General features: G+C 43.2%; 1 protein-coding gene across 3 annotated transcripts in view; it reads right to left on the bottom strand.

Moving 5' to 3' along the window:
* The window catches only part of Vdup1 (arrestin family protein Vdup1), a 65,349-nt gene that overhangs the window by 4,696 nt on the left and 39,320 nt on the right, over positions 1 to 21,333 (bottom strand). For 2 of the 3 annotated variants that reach the window (XM_069305901.1, XM_069305900.1), the window contains exons 3-7: positions 11,286 to 11,402; positions 6,169 to 6,213; positions 2,248 to 2,465; positions 1,349 to 1,531; positions 171 to 356 (exon numbers count right to left, since the gene is read on the bottom strand). In XM_069305901.1, coding sequence (XP_069162002.1) covers positions 171 to 356; positions 1,349 to 1,531; positions 2,248 to 2,465; positions 6,169 to 6,213; positions 11,286 to 11,402 — 749 coding nt within the window. The remainder of the gene's footprint in view (positions 1 to 170; positions 357 to 1,348; positions 1,532 to 2,247; positions 2,466 to 6,168; positions 6,214 to 11,285; positions 11,403 to 21,333) is intronic. The other variant, XM_069305902.1, reaches the window with a different exon arrangement.

Raw genomic sequence — 21,333 nt, 5'->3', positions numbered from 1 at the left:
ACTCATAAAGATTCCAGAAGCAACTAACTGCTGCCCAGCTGAAATTTTATACTTTCCCTGGCTGGTACTAAAGCACAAATGAGTTAATGATTCACATCATGATTGAGAATTGATGACGACGTATGTAAATAGGTACGCAAGACGGGAGCCACGAGAGACGCCATACTTACAAACACATCGTACTGTATCCTTATGAGGTGACAGCCACGGAGGTTGGTGGGTGGTAGTGGCGGCACGTACAGCTGTTCGTGGGTCCAGTCGTCAGTGTCTCCGGGCTTCACCTTCCCTCGCGCCACGGACGACAGCTCCCGCGTCTCCGTCTGGACCACCTTGCTCTTGGAGATGTACTGGATCGTCTGTGGGGGCGTCCAGAACGGTTACCAACACCGCTCTATATAGGATAAACAACCTGAATTTACCCCGAGGGTCACTAACACTATAGTGGCCTCGACGAGGGCGGGAAGCCGGAGGTTTTTTATTGTTGCCGCCAGAGGCGGCTAGTTTATTGTGCACCCCATACTCATCCTGTGAGCGGTAGCGCAAAAGCGTTATAGAGGGCACAAGTGGCTTGTCAAAGATCCTGTCCATTTGCCTTGATGAAAAACTATATCAATGGCACTGACAATCTCAATTGTGAGATAGTTATATGGAATACCTGAACATTTACTACATCAACTGCAAGATGATTGAGTTACCCTGTACACTACTCTTTACTATTACAAGCAACGGGACTACTATTGACTTTAAAAAAATATACTTGACAATAATATTGTCTAGACTGTCACTTTCAATTTAATATTTTAAATATTGATTATATGTATACAGTTTATTTTGAACATTGCCTCACTGAAATCTAATCATCATCATGATGCTGGGAATAAATGAGTAAAATATGAACAGTTCACTCTGCCTTTCATGTCTGGGAGACATGATTTTTCCTGTAACTGGAGTGAACCTAAAACTGCTGAGAAGAGAGAGAGAGAGAGAGAGAGAGAGAGAGGACGTGTATTAATGCAGCTGGCTATTTCAGTTGAATTGGTTGCAACACACACATTCCACCGTGAGCTGTCAAAAACCTTGCCAAAATAGTTCACTATTTTTTTAACATGCAGTGCTTAATGTTGCAACTTTGGTAGATTTATCAGAGAATAAATGGAACACTGTGTTAAATTTATCACAGAATAAATGGAAGATTTATTCACACGACAAATGGAAGATTTATTCACACGACAAATGGAAGATTTATCACAGGACAAATGGAAGATTTATCACATGACAAATGGAAGATTTATCACATGACAAATGGAAGATTATGGAAGGTTAACGAGAAGGCAGTAAAGACACGCACCTCAGTAAGGCACGCTCGTGTCTTCTTGATGGTGACTCTGCTCTGATTGTGTACACGAGCCCATATGCTGATGGTCTCCCCAGGAACGTAGCCGCCACGGTCCAGCCTAACACGACAAGACACGGGACCCTGAGACAGACAGGTCATTCCCAGCTTGTGTTCAATCTCGCAGTGGAAAGGTTGCTGTAAAGGAGAGGACAAAACGCTTCAGTAATGCAGGCGAGAAGTCACAATAACGTGGCTGAAGTATGTTGACCAAACCACACACTAGAAGGTGAAGGGACGACGACGTTTCGGTCCGTCCTGGACCATTCTCAAGTCACAATCGACTTGAAAATGGTCCAGGACGGACCGAAACGTCGTCGTCCCTTCATTTTTTAGTGTATGGATTGGCTTCGGTAATGTTTTACTGTTTTCAGACTTTCTGTCAGAATTCTGGTCAACAGAATAATACGAAGTTTGGCTCATTCGATAGTTTAATAAGTTGTAAGAAATCTTGGGCAAATTTATCACCTGAAGGAGATGTCATACGTGGCACATGTAAATACTTTTGAGACATATCACCAGGAATGACAGTTACTTGCCTTGGTGATTAAGACGAGAACTTATGAAATACATATATGTAAAGGCAGCATATTGCACTGTCACTTGCGAATGGATTAATTATTTTTTGTGTAACTCTAATTTAAGTTGATCTTAAATTTAGAACTTGATTAGGCCTTTCTATACATTAATTCAATATCTTGTAAGTAAGGACACATCATTTGCAGCCTCAAATTAAATGAGCCTTTCAGTGCAAGCAAGAGAGAGAAACGTGAATTCAAATGTTAAATTTAAGAGATAAATTTCATGTTGATGTATCAAATAATAACCATGCATCCCTGCAATATTCAACTCACGCCAAGAATGGAAGGCTCGAGGTTGAGATCGATAGGGTTCATGACGATGAAGACTTGCTGGTTCTTGTGGGTGAGGCCGTTGGGCTCCCTGAGGGCGGCTTTGCAGAAGTATTGAACCCAGCCATGTTTTCCCAGGAAGGTGGAGGGCAGGCCCAGGGGCAGGCCCAGCTTGAAGGGGAAGCTGTGAATTCCCGGAGACAGCAGGATGGGACCCTGACCTGTACCACATATTCAAGCCAAGGTTTTTAAACAAGTTAATATGGCATACTGCTCATGGGTGATAATTATAGTGGGTGATACAATATATTGGTTTTCTCAAAGTTGCTGTTTATAAATGTAGCATTAGTGTTATTAGGAAGAGGGGGGTTATATATTCGCCTCTTAAAACTAAATAACAGGGCATGTGACTAAGCTAGCATGATTGCACTAATATTTGTATTAATATATGGGGGTGAAAGTATAAGAATAACAAAGTGTGGCTGATTATACACAAATAATGGGGGATGTACTCAGACACACATCAAGAACAAAGACATATTATGAAAGTAATGTCATATATTAAAGTGCTCAAGTTGCGCTTGAGCACTTCATATCAAGACTTTAATTCTGGGTGAATGTTGTGATTTTACATTATAAATATTTCCTGAGCGCAGCAAGACTTGAAGATAAATCTCTGATGATAATTCGTTTTTTGAGGGGAACAGGAAGACTGTGAATATATATATATATATATCTTAGGTTTGTATTGAGGTCCCCCAAAAAAGTTGAACTACTGACCCCTCCCTAGGATGCAACCCCACAACAGTTGCCTAACTCCCTGGTACCTATTTACTGCTGGGTGAACAGTGGCATTAGGTGAAAGGAAGCGTGTCCAGCCTGTTTGGACACGGTTCCTTTCCCGGAAGGTACTTTTCTGTCCCATCCGGGAATCTAATCTGAGATCCCTGATTGTAAGTCGAGAACGAAGCCGATTGTACTACGAGTCGACCAAACCCAGACATAATACATGGACTTGAGAACAAAAACTAGAATGATTAATCATCAAGAAGAGAAATATTGAGGAAAATTGAATAAAAAGAGAACATTTCTAGGTGAAGTAAAGAGGATCCAACAAAAGAATGGCACTAGTACCAGCTGTGTTAGAAGTGCCTATGTAAATCATTATTCAACTAGCTAGATCTATCTTGTTATTAACCAAATTATACTGACCTTAAAATATTCCATTTAATTATCAGACATGATTGAACAAGCAGCCTTACGGCCAACAAAACAAATGAACCAAAAGTCACTTTTTTAAGCTGCAGTGTAAGTAATTTTAGAGTAATTGATGGTCATCGTTGCTCTTACGGATATTATCAAGCAACACTAATCCACATAATACTTCAACACTTATCAAGGAACATAAATGGATATTAATGCATTATCAACTTTCGTCAGTGAACACAAATAGACACAAATACTGTAGCATTCACAGTTAAGAAAACGGGAAGCAATATGTGTTAAGCCGACAGACGCGATGCGTTGCTCATCTTTGTGTGGGGGGAAAACACATGTATACAAGAACAAGATTATTTGTTTCAAAACTAATTTTGTTTTGTGATGAGGCAGCGTGGCATTAATTATATATATTTTTTAACTCAGGTCAGTGCTTCAACTCTGGTGAGCGGCTTCAACTCGGGTGAGTGGCAGGCTTTGCAAAATAATATTAAGGGATGCAATGGAAGATGGGTTAACCAACTTGTCAGAAACAAGATGGTTAATAACATTACAAGGATGCCAGGATACAGCACAGGAAATTATAAAGATGCCAGGATATAGCACAGGAAATTATGAAGATGCAAGGATACAACACAGGAATCTATAAGGATGCCAGGATGGGGCTTACTTCTGGTACATCTACTACATTATAAGTACAGGATAAGCTGGTTACATAGCCACTAACATCAAAACCAGCCATTGTCAACCCATCCTCCTGGCGTGACAGCACTTACACTAACTGGTTAACAGTACCAATATGAAGTAATCAGTAAGTTCTCTCTTGTACTTTTTTAATCTTATAGTCTGGGAAAGATAAAGCTAAGTACCGGACTTAAACATTCATAGGCCTAATATTGCACATATATGCACTAAATTAGGCCTAAGATAGATGTATTAAGCCTAGGATTGCTAGGGGAGGTTAGGCTAGGTTCTAGGCAAAAATACCAATGTAGCGAACAAAAATGAGGCCTGGTCGAAGACTGGGCTTCCGGGACGCTAAATCCCGAAATCATCTCAAGATAACCTGAAGATAGCGAAGCCAGAGAAAGGGACGAATGTCAATAATGGAAAAAAGAACAGTTTAAAGGAATTCCTGACAAGAGCAGTAGAGAGAGAGAGAGAGAGCATCCCATAACAACACCAAACGTTATAGAGAAATGAAAGAGGCAAAGTTAATCAATACAGAGTCAGATGAGATCAACAAAGGCGCCAGTGTGAAGCAGGATATGAAGAAGGCCCTCAGTCGCCTTCCGACTATGGAAAGAAATCATCATCAAATGGAGCATTAGAAAACAATCTATCGAGACTAAGCATCTCACAGGGAGGCTTCAGGCGCAATCTGTCGAGGACGTCCTGGGAATGACTAGCGCGAGCAGGAGAAAAAGCAAAGATAAAGAAAGAGTATTGTTTAGCAAGCCATGAAGCAATTCAATTTCTTTCTTTATTATACACCCCATACCCATCCCGTGGGCGGTGGTGTAAAGGATTACAGAGGCACATAATCGGTTCAGGAACTGAACCCTCTAGTTCGTTTAGCTAAGCAAATAAAAATTTTTTGACGCTAGTTACAAAATTATTAATGTGATATATACATTAATAATTTTGTAACTAGCGTCAAAATTTTTTTATTTGCTTATGAAGCAAGAGGATAAACAATAGAGCCTCTTGACGAAGCAATTGGACAAAGAGGAAGGCCAGGTTTGTGAATAAGAATAAGGAAGCTAACACGGGGAAATTTTTTGACTAAGAGGCTACAGAGGTGTGTAACATGCGGTTAACAGTAGATTCCAGCCGATCAAAAGGGCTAGAAATATGAGGAGCATATATCCGAGAGTCAGAAAGCTAAGCCTTAGCCTATTTTAGGTAGTGCTCACGATCACCGAGGACCACCTAATTGCCTTGTTCAGAAGGATAACAATAGCTTTACGACTTGGTAAGGATTCAGGACGGATTGAAACACTTTCATTTTCATATATGTGGGTTGGGTTCTTTGCAAACAATTTGTAAACAAAATGTAATTGTATAAATCAGGGATTTGCGAAGATGTAAATGCTTGTTAAAACTGTTGTGGGTTTTGAAGATATGAAGAATGTAATACCGAGACTTACTGAAAAGACGTGATAATATAATGCTGAGAGATGTTCATATATTATAAAACAATTAACTTTCGTGTATGTGTGTGAGAGAGAGTAAATAAGAGAATAAAGTGAGAGAGAGAGAGAGAGAGAGAGAGAGAGAGAGAGAGAGAGAGAGAGAGAGAGAGAGAGAGAGAGAGAGAGAGAGAGAGAGAGAGAGAGAGAGAGAACCTCTTAAAAATCTAAGTGGCAGGTATAAATTATGAGTCAACTGACAAGTCTGTCACCTGGTGAATGAGAAACAAAACATGAACGGTAGATCCCTTACGTCGTCATGTCAGGCAGACAGTTCGTCCCCACGATTAATGGATGAAAATGGAACTCGCGTAAAGTTTGAGAAGAATATTAATCTACTGGAAATTAGCTTGACAAACGAATGTTACAATATGGCACTAGTTAGTCGCAAACAAATATTAGAACAAGGTGAGCTCGAGTTCGCAGATTAATATATGCAGTTAGTGATGACTGGAGGAGACGCAGGGGACTGGCGTTCGCGGATTCATGCGGCTGAGACAAATCTGTGACTTACCGCCGTCATCTCTGTCGTCTTGGGGCTCCAAGGGGTAACGTTCGTCTGGAAAGAGGATAGGTTACAACCAGGCAATACATGGCCCCCTGGCGGATTTCACAACAAAACATTACAAACTGGAGTATTGATTAAGCGCTGAGGACATGTTCAATCTTTGTGAATTTATTAATACTTATTTTCAATAATGCAAAATACATTAAAAGTGAATTTTGACCATTAATATATACCGGTAGAGGATTTACGAACACTTAAGAGAGTTCATTTCACCATTATGGGTTCGTAATGGCTGTAATAAGTATTGAAGTGAGAGTAAATGTTGAGTAACTCTTAAGCCGAAGTTAGAGAATAGCTTCTTTGAGGAGCGTATGTGACCCACTGGTCATGCTCCTTGTGTTGAGACGTCAAGTCTGTTGCTGGTACTCTCAAGGTACTCCACAGTCCCCTGTGTGAAGGTCGTGCAAGAATATTGGTGCTGTCAAGATACCTGAAAGTCCCCTGTGTCATGCCATAATATTGGTGCTGTCAAGATACCTGAAAGTCCCCTGTGTCATGCCGGAATATTGGTGCTGTCAAGATACCTGAAAGTCCTCTTGTGTCATGCCGGAATATTGGTGCTGTCAAGATACCTGAAAGTCCCCTGTGTCATGCCGGAATATTGGTGCTGTCAAGATACCTGAAAGTCCTCTTGTGTCATGCCGGAATATTGGTGCTGTCAAGATACCTGAAAGTCCGCTGTGTCATGCCAGATTATTGGTGCTGTCAAGGCAGCTAAAAATCCCCTGCGTCATAAGGTCATGCCACAAGAAATTATATTTACAAAGGTATCTGAAAGTTCCCGAGGTACTTTGGTGGAGAAACCTGAACATTGTGAACAAACATGAACAAAAAGTCTTCTAAAGTATTGACACAAAACTTTCCAAAATGCCAAACATAAACAGATCTAAATGTGTTAACAGTGCTGAGGTTAGTTTTAAGATTAACGTCAGCGAGGTAATGTTAAAATGACCTCTCTAGTCAATAGAAGGTAAAATTACCTTCTAATTTTAACATTACTTACGACTAAAATCAGTAGACGAGCCTTGTGTGGACTTTAGAGCTAGAGGGGCATATATTAACAATATAACTGACTTATTTTAAGTTATGCCTGAAATGCTTTGTGTACCGGTGGCTTTTAGTACGCTCTTTATTTAAGAACTATCAGCTACTGTACTATTTAATTGTTAAATACAAATTATTATGAAATTATTATGAATAATGGTTTGAAATACTGATATTTTACTGAGTAGTCAATCCTGTCTGCACGCATTTGGATTTTCCCGAACACTAGTTAAATAGTTAATATTTCTCCGTCCATATATTTAAATGGGGTTCTAGAATCTGCTAGTGTGGTGTAGGCTTCTCTCACAATGACCTTCATGGGGTCGTCTGGTGACACCTTACTCTCCAGAAACTCTCTTAAGATCTCTTTCCATGTCAGAAGTTTTGAATATATTTTTCATATAATTTGTAGGTTAAGTTTTGTTTTCCAATATTCTACATTGCATTACATGACATTTATTTACGTTGAAGTCCATATGCCATGTGTTGCTCCACTCACTTATTTTGTCTGGGCCATTTTGTTGGGCACTACAGTCATCTAAGTCACAGACTTTCCCCGAGCAGTTTAGCATCACCTGCAAATATATTCGTGTAACTCTGTATTCCCTTTGGTAGATCATTTAGATAATAAACATCATCGGTACAATTACTGAACCTTGATGTGCTCCAGTAGTGACATTAAAATAGATATGTTTCGTATGATTACTGTCCGCATTTGTCTGTGTTAAACAATTTATCATCCAGTTTAGAAGTATGCCAGTCATGTCTCCAATGTGTTCTAACTACCAGAGGAGTGTCTTGAGTGGGACTGTCACGTGTTTCTTTTAAATCCAAGTATGTACGGCCGGCCCAACCTGTCCTTTCTTGTTACAGAAAGGACAGGTTGTTACAACTAAATAAACTTGTTACACAAGACCTTCCCGTTCCAAATCAAAGTGTGTGTGTCAGTTATTACGTTCTTACTTTCCATGTACTCTGTCGATTAGAGTTTAATAATTTGTTTCTAGTGCTTTTACTACCACGCTTGTCAATGATACAGGTTTACAAACTGTTCTGTTCCCATTCTTACTGACTGGAACTGTCTTTGCCATGTCTCCACATGCGCAGCTGGGCACTGCACAGTTCCACTGCATCTTTACCCCGTTTCTAAGGACGCTCGCAGGATTAATTATTGAAGGTCGTTAACCTGTGATGCACATGCCCCGAGTACCCGACTGGTCAAACAGCTTTATCTCCCCGAGCAGTTTTTCTAGCTCTCTGAGCGCTTCTCATTCCTCACGAACACACACACACGTTGGAGTTGTTCTGAAATCATCGCCCTTGCGATGATTTCAGGGCTCAACGTCCCCGCAGCACAAAATGTGTGAAATGTTTCACACATTTCCTTTTCAGTCTCTGTTAGCCAATCTCCCAACTGTATTCTTTGGATTTTGTCTTTCACTTGCAATTTGATTTTCACGATTATGTGGGGAATCTTGAGGTTATCTTGAGATGATTTCGGGGCTTTAGTGTCCCCGCGGCCCGGTCCTCGACCAGGCCTCCACCCCCAGGAAGCAGCCCGTGACAGCTGACTAACACCCAGGTACCTATTTTACTGCTAGGTAACAGGGGCATAGGATGAAAGAAATTCTGCCCATTGTTTCTCGCCGGCGCCTGGGATCGAACCCAGGACCACAGGATCACAAGTCCAGCGTGCTGTCCGCTCGGCCGACCGGCTCCTTCCCCATTCGGGGAAGGAGCCAAATTTTGTTTTATATTTGCTATTCTCTTCTCATATTTTCTTTCTTTTCTCACTGCTCTGTAGCTGTTTCTTGTTCGTTTGTATTACTTGTATGTTTGAGGGTATGACTTCTTCCTCGATTAATTCAATTTTGTTTGTTTTCAGTTTTTCAATATATTTTTCCTCTATTATGGCTACTATACATATTTCTCTAACACACACACACACACACACACACACACACACACACACACACACACACACACACACACACACACACACACACACACACACACACACACACACTCCCACACACACTCCCACACTCATACACACACACACACACAGTCTCACCAGTTGATTGACGGTTGAGAGGCGGGACCAAAGTTCCAGAGCTCAACCCCCGCAAGCACAATTAGGTGAGTACAATTACGTGAGTACACACACACACACACACACACAATCACACACACACACACACACACACACACACACACACACACACACACACACACACACACACACACACCCACACTCATACACACACACACACACAGTCTCACCAGTTGATTGACGGTTGAGAGGCGGGACCAAAGAGCCAGAGCTCAACCCCCGCAAGCACAATTAGGTGAGTACAATTAGGTGAGTACACACACACACACACACACACACACACACACACACACACACACACACACACACACACACACACACACACACACACACACACTCATTCTACCACCTTCCTTTCAGAGATACTCAACCTATTTCTGTGTTCACAATTCTCACAACCTATCCTAGTCGTCTCAGGTATGTAACCAAGTTTTCTGTTTCTCCCTCAGGTATGGAACCAAACACTCTGCTGCTCCCTCAGGTATGGAACCAAACACTCTGCTGCTCCCTCAGGTATGGAACCAAACACTCTGCTGCTCCCTCAGGTATGGAACCAATCACTCTGTTGCTCCCTCAGGTATGTAACCAATCACTCTGCTGCTCCCTCAGGTATGTAACCAATCACTCTGTTGCTCCCTCAGGTATGTAACCAATCACTCTGTTGCTCCCTCAGGTATGGAACCAATCACTCTGCTGCTCCCTCAGGTATGGAACCAATCACTCTGCTGCTCCCTCAGGTATGGAACCAATCACTCTGCTGCTCCCTCAGGTATGTAACCAATCACTCTGCTGCTCCCTCAGGTATGGAACCAATCACTCTGCTGCTCCCTCAGGTATGTAACCAATCACTCTGCTGCTCCCTCAGGTATGGAACCAATCACTCTGCTGCTCCCTCAGGTATGGAACCAATCACTCTGCTGCTCCCTCAGGTATGTAACCAATCACTCTGTTGCTCCCTCAGGATTGTAACCAATCCCTCGGTTTCTAACACATGACCTCTCCATCTACCCCCGCACCCTCTATTTATCCCCCAAGTACCCCCAAGCTATTCGCGACACACCACCTGTCTTTCTGTCCCCTCTTAACTCCCTGCCCTGGTAAGCAACCTATTTCTCTCTTCGTAACGCATATATAACCTATTTTACCCCTTTCCTTTCCCCCCAGATCTCAACCTTCGCCTATATTCCTATTCCAACCTACACAGCCTATTCTTGCAACCTTTTGAATGAGAAGATCTTCAGAACAGAAGAGAGAGAGATCTAACCAGCATCCTGGGTCGCAGATTTTATCTCGTTTTTTTGTGATTTAATTGTGTAACTTATCTACCTATCTGCACTCTGATAACCTATCCATCTCCACCTATGCAGACAGTTCACCCATCCACGTGCAATACGCGCTAGCTAACTGTTGTTGTTTTAGATGTAGTTACGCAGAACGAAACGACCATGTAGCACGGGCTATGGTGAGCCCGTAAGCTAGCTAACTTTCTGCCACCATTATATATAGGCTAGCTCCTGTTATATGTAGAGTGAATCTTCTGTGGTATATGAGGCTTTCTTACCGACATACGCAACGTAACGATGTTGTTCGTATATTGTCGTAACATAGTGTTGAGCGTTGTGGGTTTTAACTGATCAACCAGGCTGTGATTCATACATCAGGCTGCGAGTAGCCGCGTCCAACAGCCTGCTTGACCAGTCCACCAACCAGGAGGCCTGAAACCAACGCAACTCAAACCACCATACTCTCCCATTCATACTTTCTCCCTATTCCTTCCTACTTGTCATACTTCTTCCTATATCCTTACTACCTTCTTTCTGTCTTTACTATCTACTTTTATCCTTCCTTTTTTCTTTCCAATCGCCTTTCTCTCCCCTGCTTCCTTCGCCTCACTCTCCAGCCTCACCTGGTTCCCCAAGGAGCCTCATTCGGAAGTCGATGTAGTTCTCCTTGTCGGTGAAGATCTGTTGTCTGCGGTCCGTCACGCGCACCACACCTTCCCCCACCACGTGGAAGTACACACCTGTCGACCACACACAAGGACAGATTAATGTCTGTTAGGGAGAAATCTGGGCAGATTAATGTCTGTCAAGGAGAAATCTGGGCAGATTAATGTCTGTCAGGGAGAAATCTGGGCAGATTAATGTCTGTCAGGGAGAAATCTGGGCAGATTAATGTCTGTCAAGGAGAAATCTGGGCAGATTAATGTCTGTCAGGGAGAAATCTGGGCAGATTAATGTCTGTCAGGGAGAAATCTGGGCAGATTAATGTCTATCAGAGACAAATCTGGGCAAATTAATGTCTGTCAAGGAAAAAGGTAAGATTTTTTCAATATATCGGGAAGAAATTAAGATAGCCCTATCAGGGGAAAAAAACGAGGGAAGAGTAATACAAAGAACAGTGAAAAAAACTAAATTAAATCGTGAATATTAAATAAGTTTCTACAGAGCTTATACTCTAGTTCACCGTGATATTAATGGTTAGTTGTAATAGATCAAATATCTGGGTACTGGTATATTATTGTCTGGGAGAGAACAAACAGGTATGGGCTGTGGGGGATTTAGAACCAAGTTCTGTGGCTGGATGAAATGAAATTGTAATTGTTTAGGAGACGAGCGATGCCAAAGCGCAGAGCTGGTCAGCCTTTTGTCGAGAAGAGTCTATCATCCTTCTGTGTTTGGCTCTGTTGCGCTCTACGGCAGTGTGTTTGGCTCTGTTGCGCTCTACGGCAGTGTGTTTGGCTCTGTTGCGCTCTACGGCAGTGTGTTTGGCTCTGTTGCGCTCTACGGCTGTGTTTACTGGCTCATACTCAGTGTGTGTGTATGTGTGTGTGTGTGTGTGTGTGTGTGTGTGTGTGTGTGTGTGTGTGTGTGTGTGTGTGTGTGTGTATGTGTGTGGGGGGGGGGGGGTCAGGAGACAGTGAGAAAAGCAAACCTTTTCAACCTTATCAAACACGAGCACTTTAGCAAACGGTTCTCTGAAGCTCTTGCCCTTTAATACACACAAAAACTATTATACCCGAAAAAGTTCGCTTAATGTAATAAACAAAAAGATCTGACTTTGAGTTCACTCTTAATTTTCATATATTCAATTCATAGTAAGAATTTATGACATTCTTACCATTCTTATAAATAATCTTTCATCCACCTAGACGACAACATCGCGCATCTGGTAACGTTGTATCTCGTACAGAGTGGCGCAGAAGTCATACCATACAGCATATAAGAACTGCATATCATATACAGAGCGACGCAGAAATAGCATTGGCCGTCTGGAAACTTCGAACTTAATAAGGAACGACGCAGACTTGACATCACAAAGCCTTCAGACACTTCGTACTTCAAGCAGAGACAAGCAGAAATAATAGGCGAGGAGTCATAATAACGTGGCTGAAATATGTTGACCAAACCACACACTAGAAAATGTACGACGACGTTTCGTCGTCGTCCGTCGTTGTACACAATCGACTTGAGAATGGTCCTGGACGGACCGAAACGTCGTCGTCCCTTCATTTTCTAGTGTGTAGTTTGGTCAACAATATCAACCTTCAGCTCTTCCAAGCTCCTCGGCCATACACAGCCTGACGGAGCAAATAGTAATCACCTCAGAAGCCTAGTCCCAGGTCGGGGCTTCGAGGGAAAAAGAACTCTCAAGATCCACTACATGTAAAAGCCTCCGGGAGAAACATTTCCATATAAATAGTGAAACGAATTTTTCTCCCATTTCTCGTCCCTCTGGAACTAGGGAATCTTGTCCCTTTGGGATGTGGTCACGCGCTCTTACCCCTCCCAACCACCGGGAAACCAGGGGAATCCCTGGAACTTGCAGGACGGGAAGGTTGCAGGGAAGGGGAATGAACGGCCGGAACAGAGGACCTCTCGAGGTCACCCAGTGTGACGTTATATTTAGATGACAAAAAATAATTGTGGACTCTTGATGCATGCTTTTTAATGCAATGTCATTGTTGTTATTATAAATTTGCCAGTAAAGAGCTCACCCGTGAATTTTAGACAAGGTGGAGCGGCGGAAGGTTATATGTGTGTGTGAGGGGTCAGGAATAGGTCATATGGGAGGGTTGTGTGTGTGTGTTAGCGGCGGATCTGTTGTTGTTATAGATTCAGCTACTCAGAACAAAAAGTTCCAAGTAGCACGGGCTATGGTGAGCCCGTAAAGGGGCGGATCAAGTGAGGTTCATGTTATAACGAGTGTGGGTCAGGTGTGGGGGCCAGGGCAGAAGATCAGGGGTGGCTCAGGGGGTAGGTGTGGGTGTGTGATGCACTTCCCGCCAATCTGGCCCTTTACCGCCAATTGTTGTCTTTTCGCGCCATTTTCTTTCGGAAAACGTTATAATCAGTCTCGCATTTTGCAGTCTTCTTTCAGTTCCCGTTATCTTCACCACTTCCTTATTTCTTTTTTCAGCTTCTTTACATTCTCATTCCTCCCTTCGAAGTGAAATATTATATATCCAGACAGTTAATGATATATGAATTTGAATTATCTATCCAAGTATACATTTGATGATAGATGTTCGAGTTTCTTAGTCTAACATCCATTGAGGATAGGTGGTCTAGTTACCTATCCTAACACCCATTGAGTCTTAGGACAGGTAACTAACTCTCCCTATCAGTCTTTCTCTCTCTCAACTCTCTCTCTCTCTCTCTCTCTCTCTCTCTCTCTCTCTCTCTCTCTCTCTCTCTCTCTCTCTCTCTCTCTCTCTCTCTCTCTCTCTCTCTCTCTCTCTCTCTCTCTCTCACACCATCGTGACAGACCAAGAGAGCTCATTATACATGCAAACACTTCCGGTTTGAGGTCTGGACAGTTCCCACACGATTTTAGGCTTTTCACCCCTTTTCTTTAGCACCCCCTTTCACCATCTTGGCTCCCCTACCCCCTCCCTTCACCCCGTCTCGATCAGACCACCACCCATCCCCCACCCCCTCCAAATCACTCCCAATACCCGCCTAAGTAGCCTGACTATCTGCAAGCGAATTACATTAATAAGCTGTGAGAGAGAGAGAGAGAGAGAGAGAGAGAGAGAGAGAGAGAGAGAGAGAGAGAGAGAGAGAGAGAGAGAGAGAGAGAGAGAGGAGGAAGGAGGGAGGGATGAGGGGAGAGAATGCTTGTTTTAATACATATGTATTTTTAAACTAACATTGTAAGAGTGATATTTCAGTTTTTTAATTTTCTATATTATTGTTTTTTTTCTCAATCTATCGTCTGATTCTTGTGCTTCATCCGGAGCTTAGTGCAAGACTCAGATCAATCCCATCATGACAGGCAGAGGTTGCACAGTACTCACCTAATTGTGCTTGCGGGGGTTGAGCTTCGGCTCTTTGGTCCCGAATGTTGCATACTGGGTGTGTTGCCCCCCCCCCCTCCACAATCACCCACAACCGCCCGGCTCAACAAACTCCACCAATATTTACCCCACCACAAACGAGGTCTGAAGGACCCCTCGGCTGTGCCTCCTGGGAAGAAAACTACAACGTGTGATTTCAAACGGCGGTGAGCGTGATAAGCAAGGGATATACGTGATATAAGTTCTTCAGGTCACGTATATAAGATATACATGACCTGAAGAACAGTTCATGATGAACAAGGAAGAGAACACGACTGGTGGCGAGGTCCAAGGACAAGGATCCTTGTTCACGGACCACCCGTGCTAAATAATTTGTCAGTTTATCTACTGTGTCAATTCCTCTTTGAGAATTTTGTACGGGGGTAATCATATCTCTTAACTCTTCTGTCTTCCAGTGACGTGAAGTATAATTCCAGTAGTCTTTCCTCGTGACTCATACCTGTCAGCTGTGTAACTAGTGTAGTGGCATACCTCTCAACTTTCCTAACTTCGTCTTGTGTTTGACTAGATATGGACTCCACGCTGGAGCCGCGTACTTCAGGATTGGTCTGACATACGTGGTATACAAGGTTCTGAATGATTCGTTACACAAGTTTCTTAAAACAGTTCTTATATTGACCAACCTAGCATATGTCTCTGATAATATTATTTTGATGAGCAGCGGCCTCCTAAGGTTTCCCGACGTCAAGAAACTGTCGTTCTAAAGTGTCCCTCTCCTAACCTACCAGAGGTCCCAAAACAGAAAACGGGACAGTATGTCAATTTCGCGAGCCGCTAACATTTTCTAGTACGACGATTTTTGACCTGAGGTAAGAGTATACGTCAAAATGTGACGTTCAATTAGAAGGACGGATTGCGAAGTTCGGTGTGATATCAACAGTACCAGATCTTTTTTCTTTGCCTGATATGTGAAATATTTCATCTACAAGTGTGTGTGTGGGGGGGGGGGGGGAAGGAGGGTGTGTGCGTTAGCACAGGTGCACGCGCGTGTTGCTGCTCAAATGCTCACTGTAGTTGGCTGCACAATCACAAACTCGTAACATGACGACGTGACAGGTAAGGAACTGAACTTAATTCCCAAGCCTGATGACATGACCCACAAGAGGTCATGACACGTGATAACCATGAGGCGATATGACAAATGCTGCGCGCGCACACACACACACACACACACACACACACACACACACACACACACACACACACACACACACACACACACACACACACACACACAAAGATGTTGATTGACGGTTGAGAGGCGGGACCAAAGAGCCAGAGCTCAACCCCCGCAACCACAACTAGGTGAGTACAACTAGGCGAGTACACACCCACACACACACACACACACACACTCACGTAACCGCACATGATTCTTGGGATAAGCGTTAACAAGCATCCAAAGAAAACGGAATTGGGGTTAGGACTGTAATTTCAGACCATAACTTTTTCAGTATAGCGAAGGAAGCGAACAGTATGTCACATATCAGGCACAACCGCACAAGATACTCAACCGTGTCAGCTGACTCTACGTAAGCCGAGATCACGGGTTCGATGACCAGATTCTTTCTTAGTTCTTATTGGCTATTCCATGGAGCCTTGTGGCCATGGAATTCAACTCTCTTGTGAGGTATACTCAGTATCATATTAAGGTCTTGTTATATGGTTAGGAAACAGTATATTTGAGTATGTTTTATGTGTCTCAAATGTATATGATTCGCCCCCGGTAAGTTAAATTGCAACTTCTGTATTCCAGAATATTTCGCATGGTTTTCACGCAAGTTTCCGGCCCAGTCGAGAATGGGGTGACGCGAGCCATTATGCGGGTGGCCTGAATATAAAAAAAATGAGAAGGCATGAGCCAATCAGAGCACATGATACTTTTTTTTGGTCGTCAACGCGATAGTTTTGGGGAGATGACAGCTCCATTACTCAGCGGGTTGTGGGAGACAAGTTCCCATTGGCCACCTGATTTCATAACGGGACAACAGGGTGAACATTGAACTAAACGTAAATAATGAGATATAGTGAAGTCCTACACACACTCGTTCACCGTCACGGGGAGTGAAGGACTTCCATCATATCGTCCCTAATCGGACATCCGGTAGAGTCCGATTAGGGACGAAACGGTCCCCGATAATGACCAAAGTAGAGTCCGATTAAGGCGAAAGTGAAGAATTCATGATCGTAAAATTTCAAGATTGACAAAACCACGAAGGAAATTAATCGCAGTTGTCCCCGGATGGGAGCCAAAGGCGCAGGTTGGTCGAGGTGTCCAGCGACTAATTGGACGCAAGCGGCAGGTAGCGGATTAGTAAGCGCCCACTCACTCAACTGGTGTAGCCGCCCAGAATGGAAATGCACTTATAGAAATCGCATGTTATTTATAAAATATCGCCTCACCACATCTGACTGGTGAGTCCCTGACCTCAACACACCTGACTGGTGGGTCTCTGACCTCAACACACCTGACTGGTGGGTCTCTGACCTCAACACATCTGACTGGTGGGGTCTCTGGCCTCAACACACCTAACTGGTGGGTCTCTGACCTCAACACACCTGACTGGTGGGTCTCTGACCTCAACACACCTGACTGGTGGCTCTCTGGCCTCAACACACCTGACTGGTGGGTCTCTGACCTCAACACACCTGACTGGTGGGTCTCTGACCTCAACACACCTGACTGGTGGGTCTCTGACCTCAACACACCTGACTGGTGGCTCTCTGGCCTCAACACACCTGACTGGTGGGTCTCTGACCTCAACACATCTGACTGGTGGGGTCTCTGGCCTCAACACACCTAACTGGTGGGTCTCTGACCTCACCACACCTGACTGGTGGGTCCCTGACCTCACCACACCTGACTGGTGAGTCCCTGACCTCACCACACCTGACTGGTGGGTCCCTGACCTCACCACACCTGACTGGTGAGTCCCTGACCTCAACACACCTGACTGGTGGGTCTCTGACCTCACCACACCTGACTGGTGGCTCTCTGGACCTCACCACACCTGACTGGTGGGTCCTCTGACCTCAAGCACACCTGACTGGTGGGTCTCTGACCTCAACACACCTGAGAGCCACAATCTCTCTCCATAATGAACGTGGGAGAATCGTCTATGATCTCTTACCTGTAACGGTCTCATAAGCTATTGTGACTTCTTTTTGTTAAGTGCCAATAACATTACTCTATAAATTACCTCTAAATACGACGCTAAATCACTGTCAGATCACAGGAGCGTTATGTCATAGATTTTCTCTAAATTGGTCTTGTGTCGAGTTATGACTTGGAGGGTAAGACGCTCTTCCTTTCACTTATTGTTTATTATCTTTGTTTTGTTAGCTTTGCGAACGTGAAACAAGGGAGGAAAAATGTTGAAGAGGAAAGGGAACGGGAGGAGAGAGAGAGAGAGAGAGAGAGAGAGAGAGAGAGAGAGAGAGAGAGAGAAGAGAAAGAGAGAGAGAGAGAGAGAGAGAGAGAGAGAGAGAGAGAGAGAGAGAGAGAGAGAGAGAGAGAGAGAGAGAGAGAGAGAGAGAGAGAGAGAGAGAGAGAGAGAGAGAGAGAGAGAGAGAGAGAGAGAGAGAGAGAGAGAGAGAGAGAGAAGGAATGAAGAGGGGATGGAGGAGGAGGGATAGTTGATGCTAGATGTTTGTTGTTGTTATTATTTTTGTTGTTATTGACAGACATACAAATACAGTACGGATGAATACAACGTGAAGTTTTTTTTTTTTTTTTGCAAGGATATTCCTGCGCGGATCCCAAGCCTCTGGCTGGCTCACTCAAGTGTTCCTCGTTTCTCTCTAACTTAGGTGGCGTATATATGAGTATTTAGGACTCGTATGTTCACTTCAGTAAGATTATATCCAGTTTGTTAAACAACTCATGCGCTGTTAAATCTCTGTTGAAATATTGGGTTTGTAACTGTGCATTGTGTTAGATAATGTTCCAGTGGTCTGTCGGGCATTTCTACACAGTGCTGATATTTCCTCTTATCTTCTGAAACGTGTAATGCTATTTCTCATGAACACATGGGTATACAAGCTTGATGGGGTGTGAGTGTGCTTCTGTTCTACTGCTCCCTAACATCAAAATTAATGGTTCATAATTGGTTGAATTTTTGTATCAGTTCGCAGATCCTGATGCTGTACCTGCTGTTAATGAAGGTACATATATATATATATATATATATATATATATATATATATATATATATATATATATATATATATATATATATATATATATGTATATATATATATATATATATATATATATATGTATATATATATATATATATATATATATATATATATATGTATATATGTATATATATATATATATATATATATATATATATATATATATATATATTAATAATTAAATATTAATGCGTATGATTCTAGTATAGCTCCTCCTTTCCATACGCCAGCACGCGTCCTCGCACAGCAACACATATCTGCGTAGTGCCGCTACAAGAACACCAGGTGGCGTACATGGCGCAAGTGGGTCGAGCTTGCTATAGTGCCGCTGGCTACGCACTAACAACCACTTCGCCCAGCCGGGAAAGAAGACCTTAGATCTTACTTAGCGGCTGTCAGCGATACAGAGGGCCAAGCGTCTGCCACGAGTGGCTCCTCCTTCTGACAATCACTACAGAAGACCACAGCCATTATGGCAATATAAAAGACTGGTTGAACACTTAAGTTTTCTCACGCAATTCTTAAAGGGAGCCCTTAAGGCCTTCTGCAATGTTGTTACTTCATCTTAGGATTTCGTAGCGGGACTGTAAGCAGGTCAGCGGCGGAATATTAATAAGAATAATAATGAAAAAATAGCGAATAATAATAAAGCACAAATAAATCATATTAACGTGATGTATCAATGAGAAAATCAGTAGAAGTCATGATGAGGATTCAAAACAATGTACGGAGGTTATACCTCAGGAACCCTAGAGGATTCAGGGGCATCCCGGGTTGTAATGCTTTTGACCATGTCGTGATATAATGGTCTAGAGCGTTTGCCTGGGAGTACCGGAGCATAGGTTCGACTCCTCCTTAAGACTCCTACTGAATTTCTCAATAATATTGATGATATTAATTATAATCAGAACAAAAACCGGCGGCTTGTCACGCTGAGTTAACCAATCCCAATGAAAGCGATTTCTTTTTTGCGTTTCCCTGATATTGCGCAAGCACCTCGATCACTTTGATTCAGATTCTCACGCCAAATCATCTGATACTGCCATTTTGTCAGACCTAAACGATGTCGTTAACGAGAGCAAAATGATCTTGAGATGACGGTGGAGATCGCCTCTCTCTCTCCCTCCTCATCTCCCCTCTGCATGCACTCTGCTATCCCTCACAATCTGGACGATCACGGTAGTTAAGCACCGTAACAAGCATTACCAACAGGTGGGGTTGCGACACGACCCAACTCTGCTATTTTACGGTCTATAAATTTCCGAGACGCGGAGGAGCGAACCACATGAAAGATGACGTACTAGTCTGTGAGACAGGTACGTGTGGACAGAGACAGACAGACACAGATAGACATGCAGGCAGACAGTTAAGATAAACAGGCAGGCAGACAGTTACATACTACGTCTGTAACTGTCGCTTGTTACAGACACGGGGGTGGAAAGATGAACAAAAATATAACTCTGAAGCACATGTCCAAAAGGTAAATACCAGAATAGACTTCAGGAAGCCAGACACATTGACCATGAGAATGGTATATATGATCCACCGTAAGCACAGTTATTGAGTATGCAGCGCCCGGGAGGGGTTCGACACCCGAAAAAATAAAATTCAAACGGATAAAAATAGAGAGCAATGCGACTTGACTTCTCCCAGGGATCAGGGAACCCATCTACAGTGGAAGATTGAAAGGGCACATGCTCACCACGCTGGAGGAAAGGCGAATCAGGTGGGGATATGATAACAACGTGCAAGATACTCAGAGGAACTGGCAAGGTGGACCAAGAGGCAATGTTCAAACTTAAAGGTGGACTAGAGGACACTGGTGGGAGGACGGAGAGACGTCAGGAAACTTCTTAGCGTTGAGGCCAGTTCAGTAAGCATCTTTACTAGCAAATAAGACGAACAGTGCCTGGAAGAGGAGGAATTGAAGTCGTTGCATTGACTGAATAAGACACGGAAAGTCGGGGCCAGGGAGCTATTGTTCCACCCAGTATATACAACCAGGTGAGTGTTGTTGCTTTATTTTCATCTACTGAAAACTAAATTTCCATGTAGCACGGGCTATGGTGAGCCCGCAATAGGCGAGTGCACACACTCAAAGCGAAATCACCAATTGCTCAAGAACACGTAAGGGCGCCGAACACTACATTCTTCTCAAATATGATTTATTCAGTAATTGGTTCACATGAAACTGAGCCAATTTCAGGATCACATTCCCGGGCCGCTCGTAACTCCCATATTTTACACAACTTTCCTCGCAGCTATGTGCAACTTGCAAAATAATAATATATTATACATCAGCCCGAGAGGTTCTGCAGCAGTTCCGAATACCTTCCAAATTACCGACAACCGGACAAGAATGTAGTTGTCGGCACAGTTCTCATGGGGGGTTCTC

The sequence above is a fragment of the Procambarus clarkii genome, chromosome 56, assembly GCF_040958095.1.
Source record: "Procambarus clarkii isolate CNS0578487 chromosome 56, FALCON_Pclarkii_2.0, whole genome shotgun sequence".
Taxonomy (NCBI): domain Eukaryota; kingdom Metazoa; phylum Arthropoda; class Malacostraca; order Decapoda; family Cambaridae; genus Procambarus; species Procambarus clarkii.
Note: the sequence above shows the minus strand (reverse complement) of the source record. Positions and strands in the feature narration are given on the sequence as shown.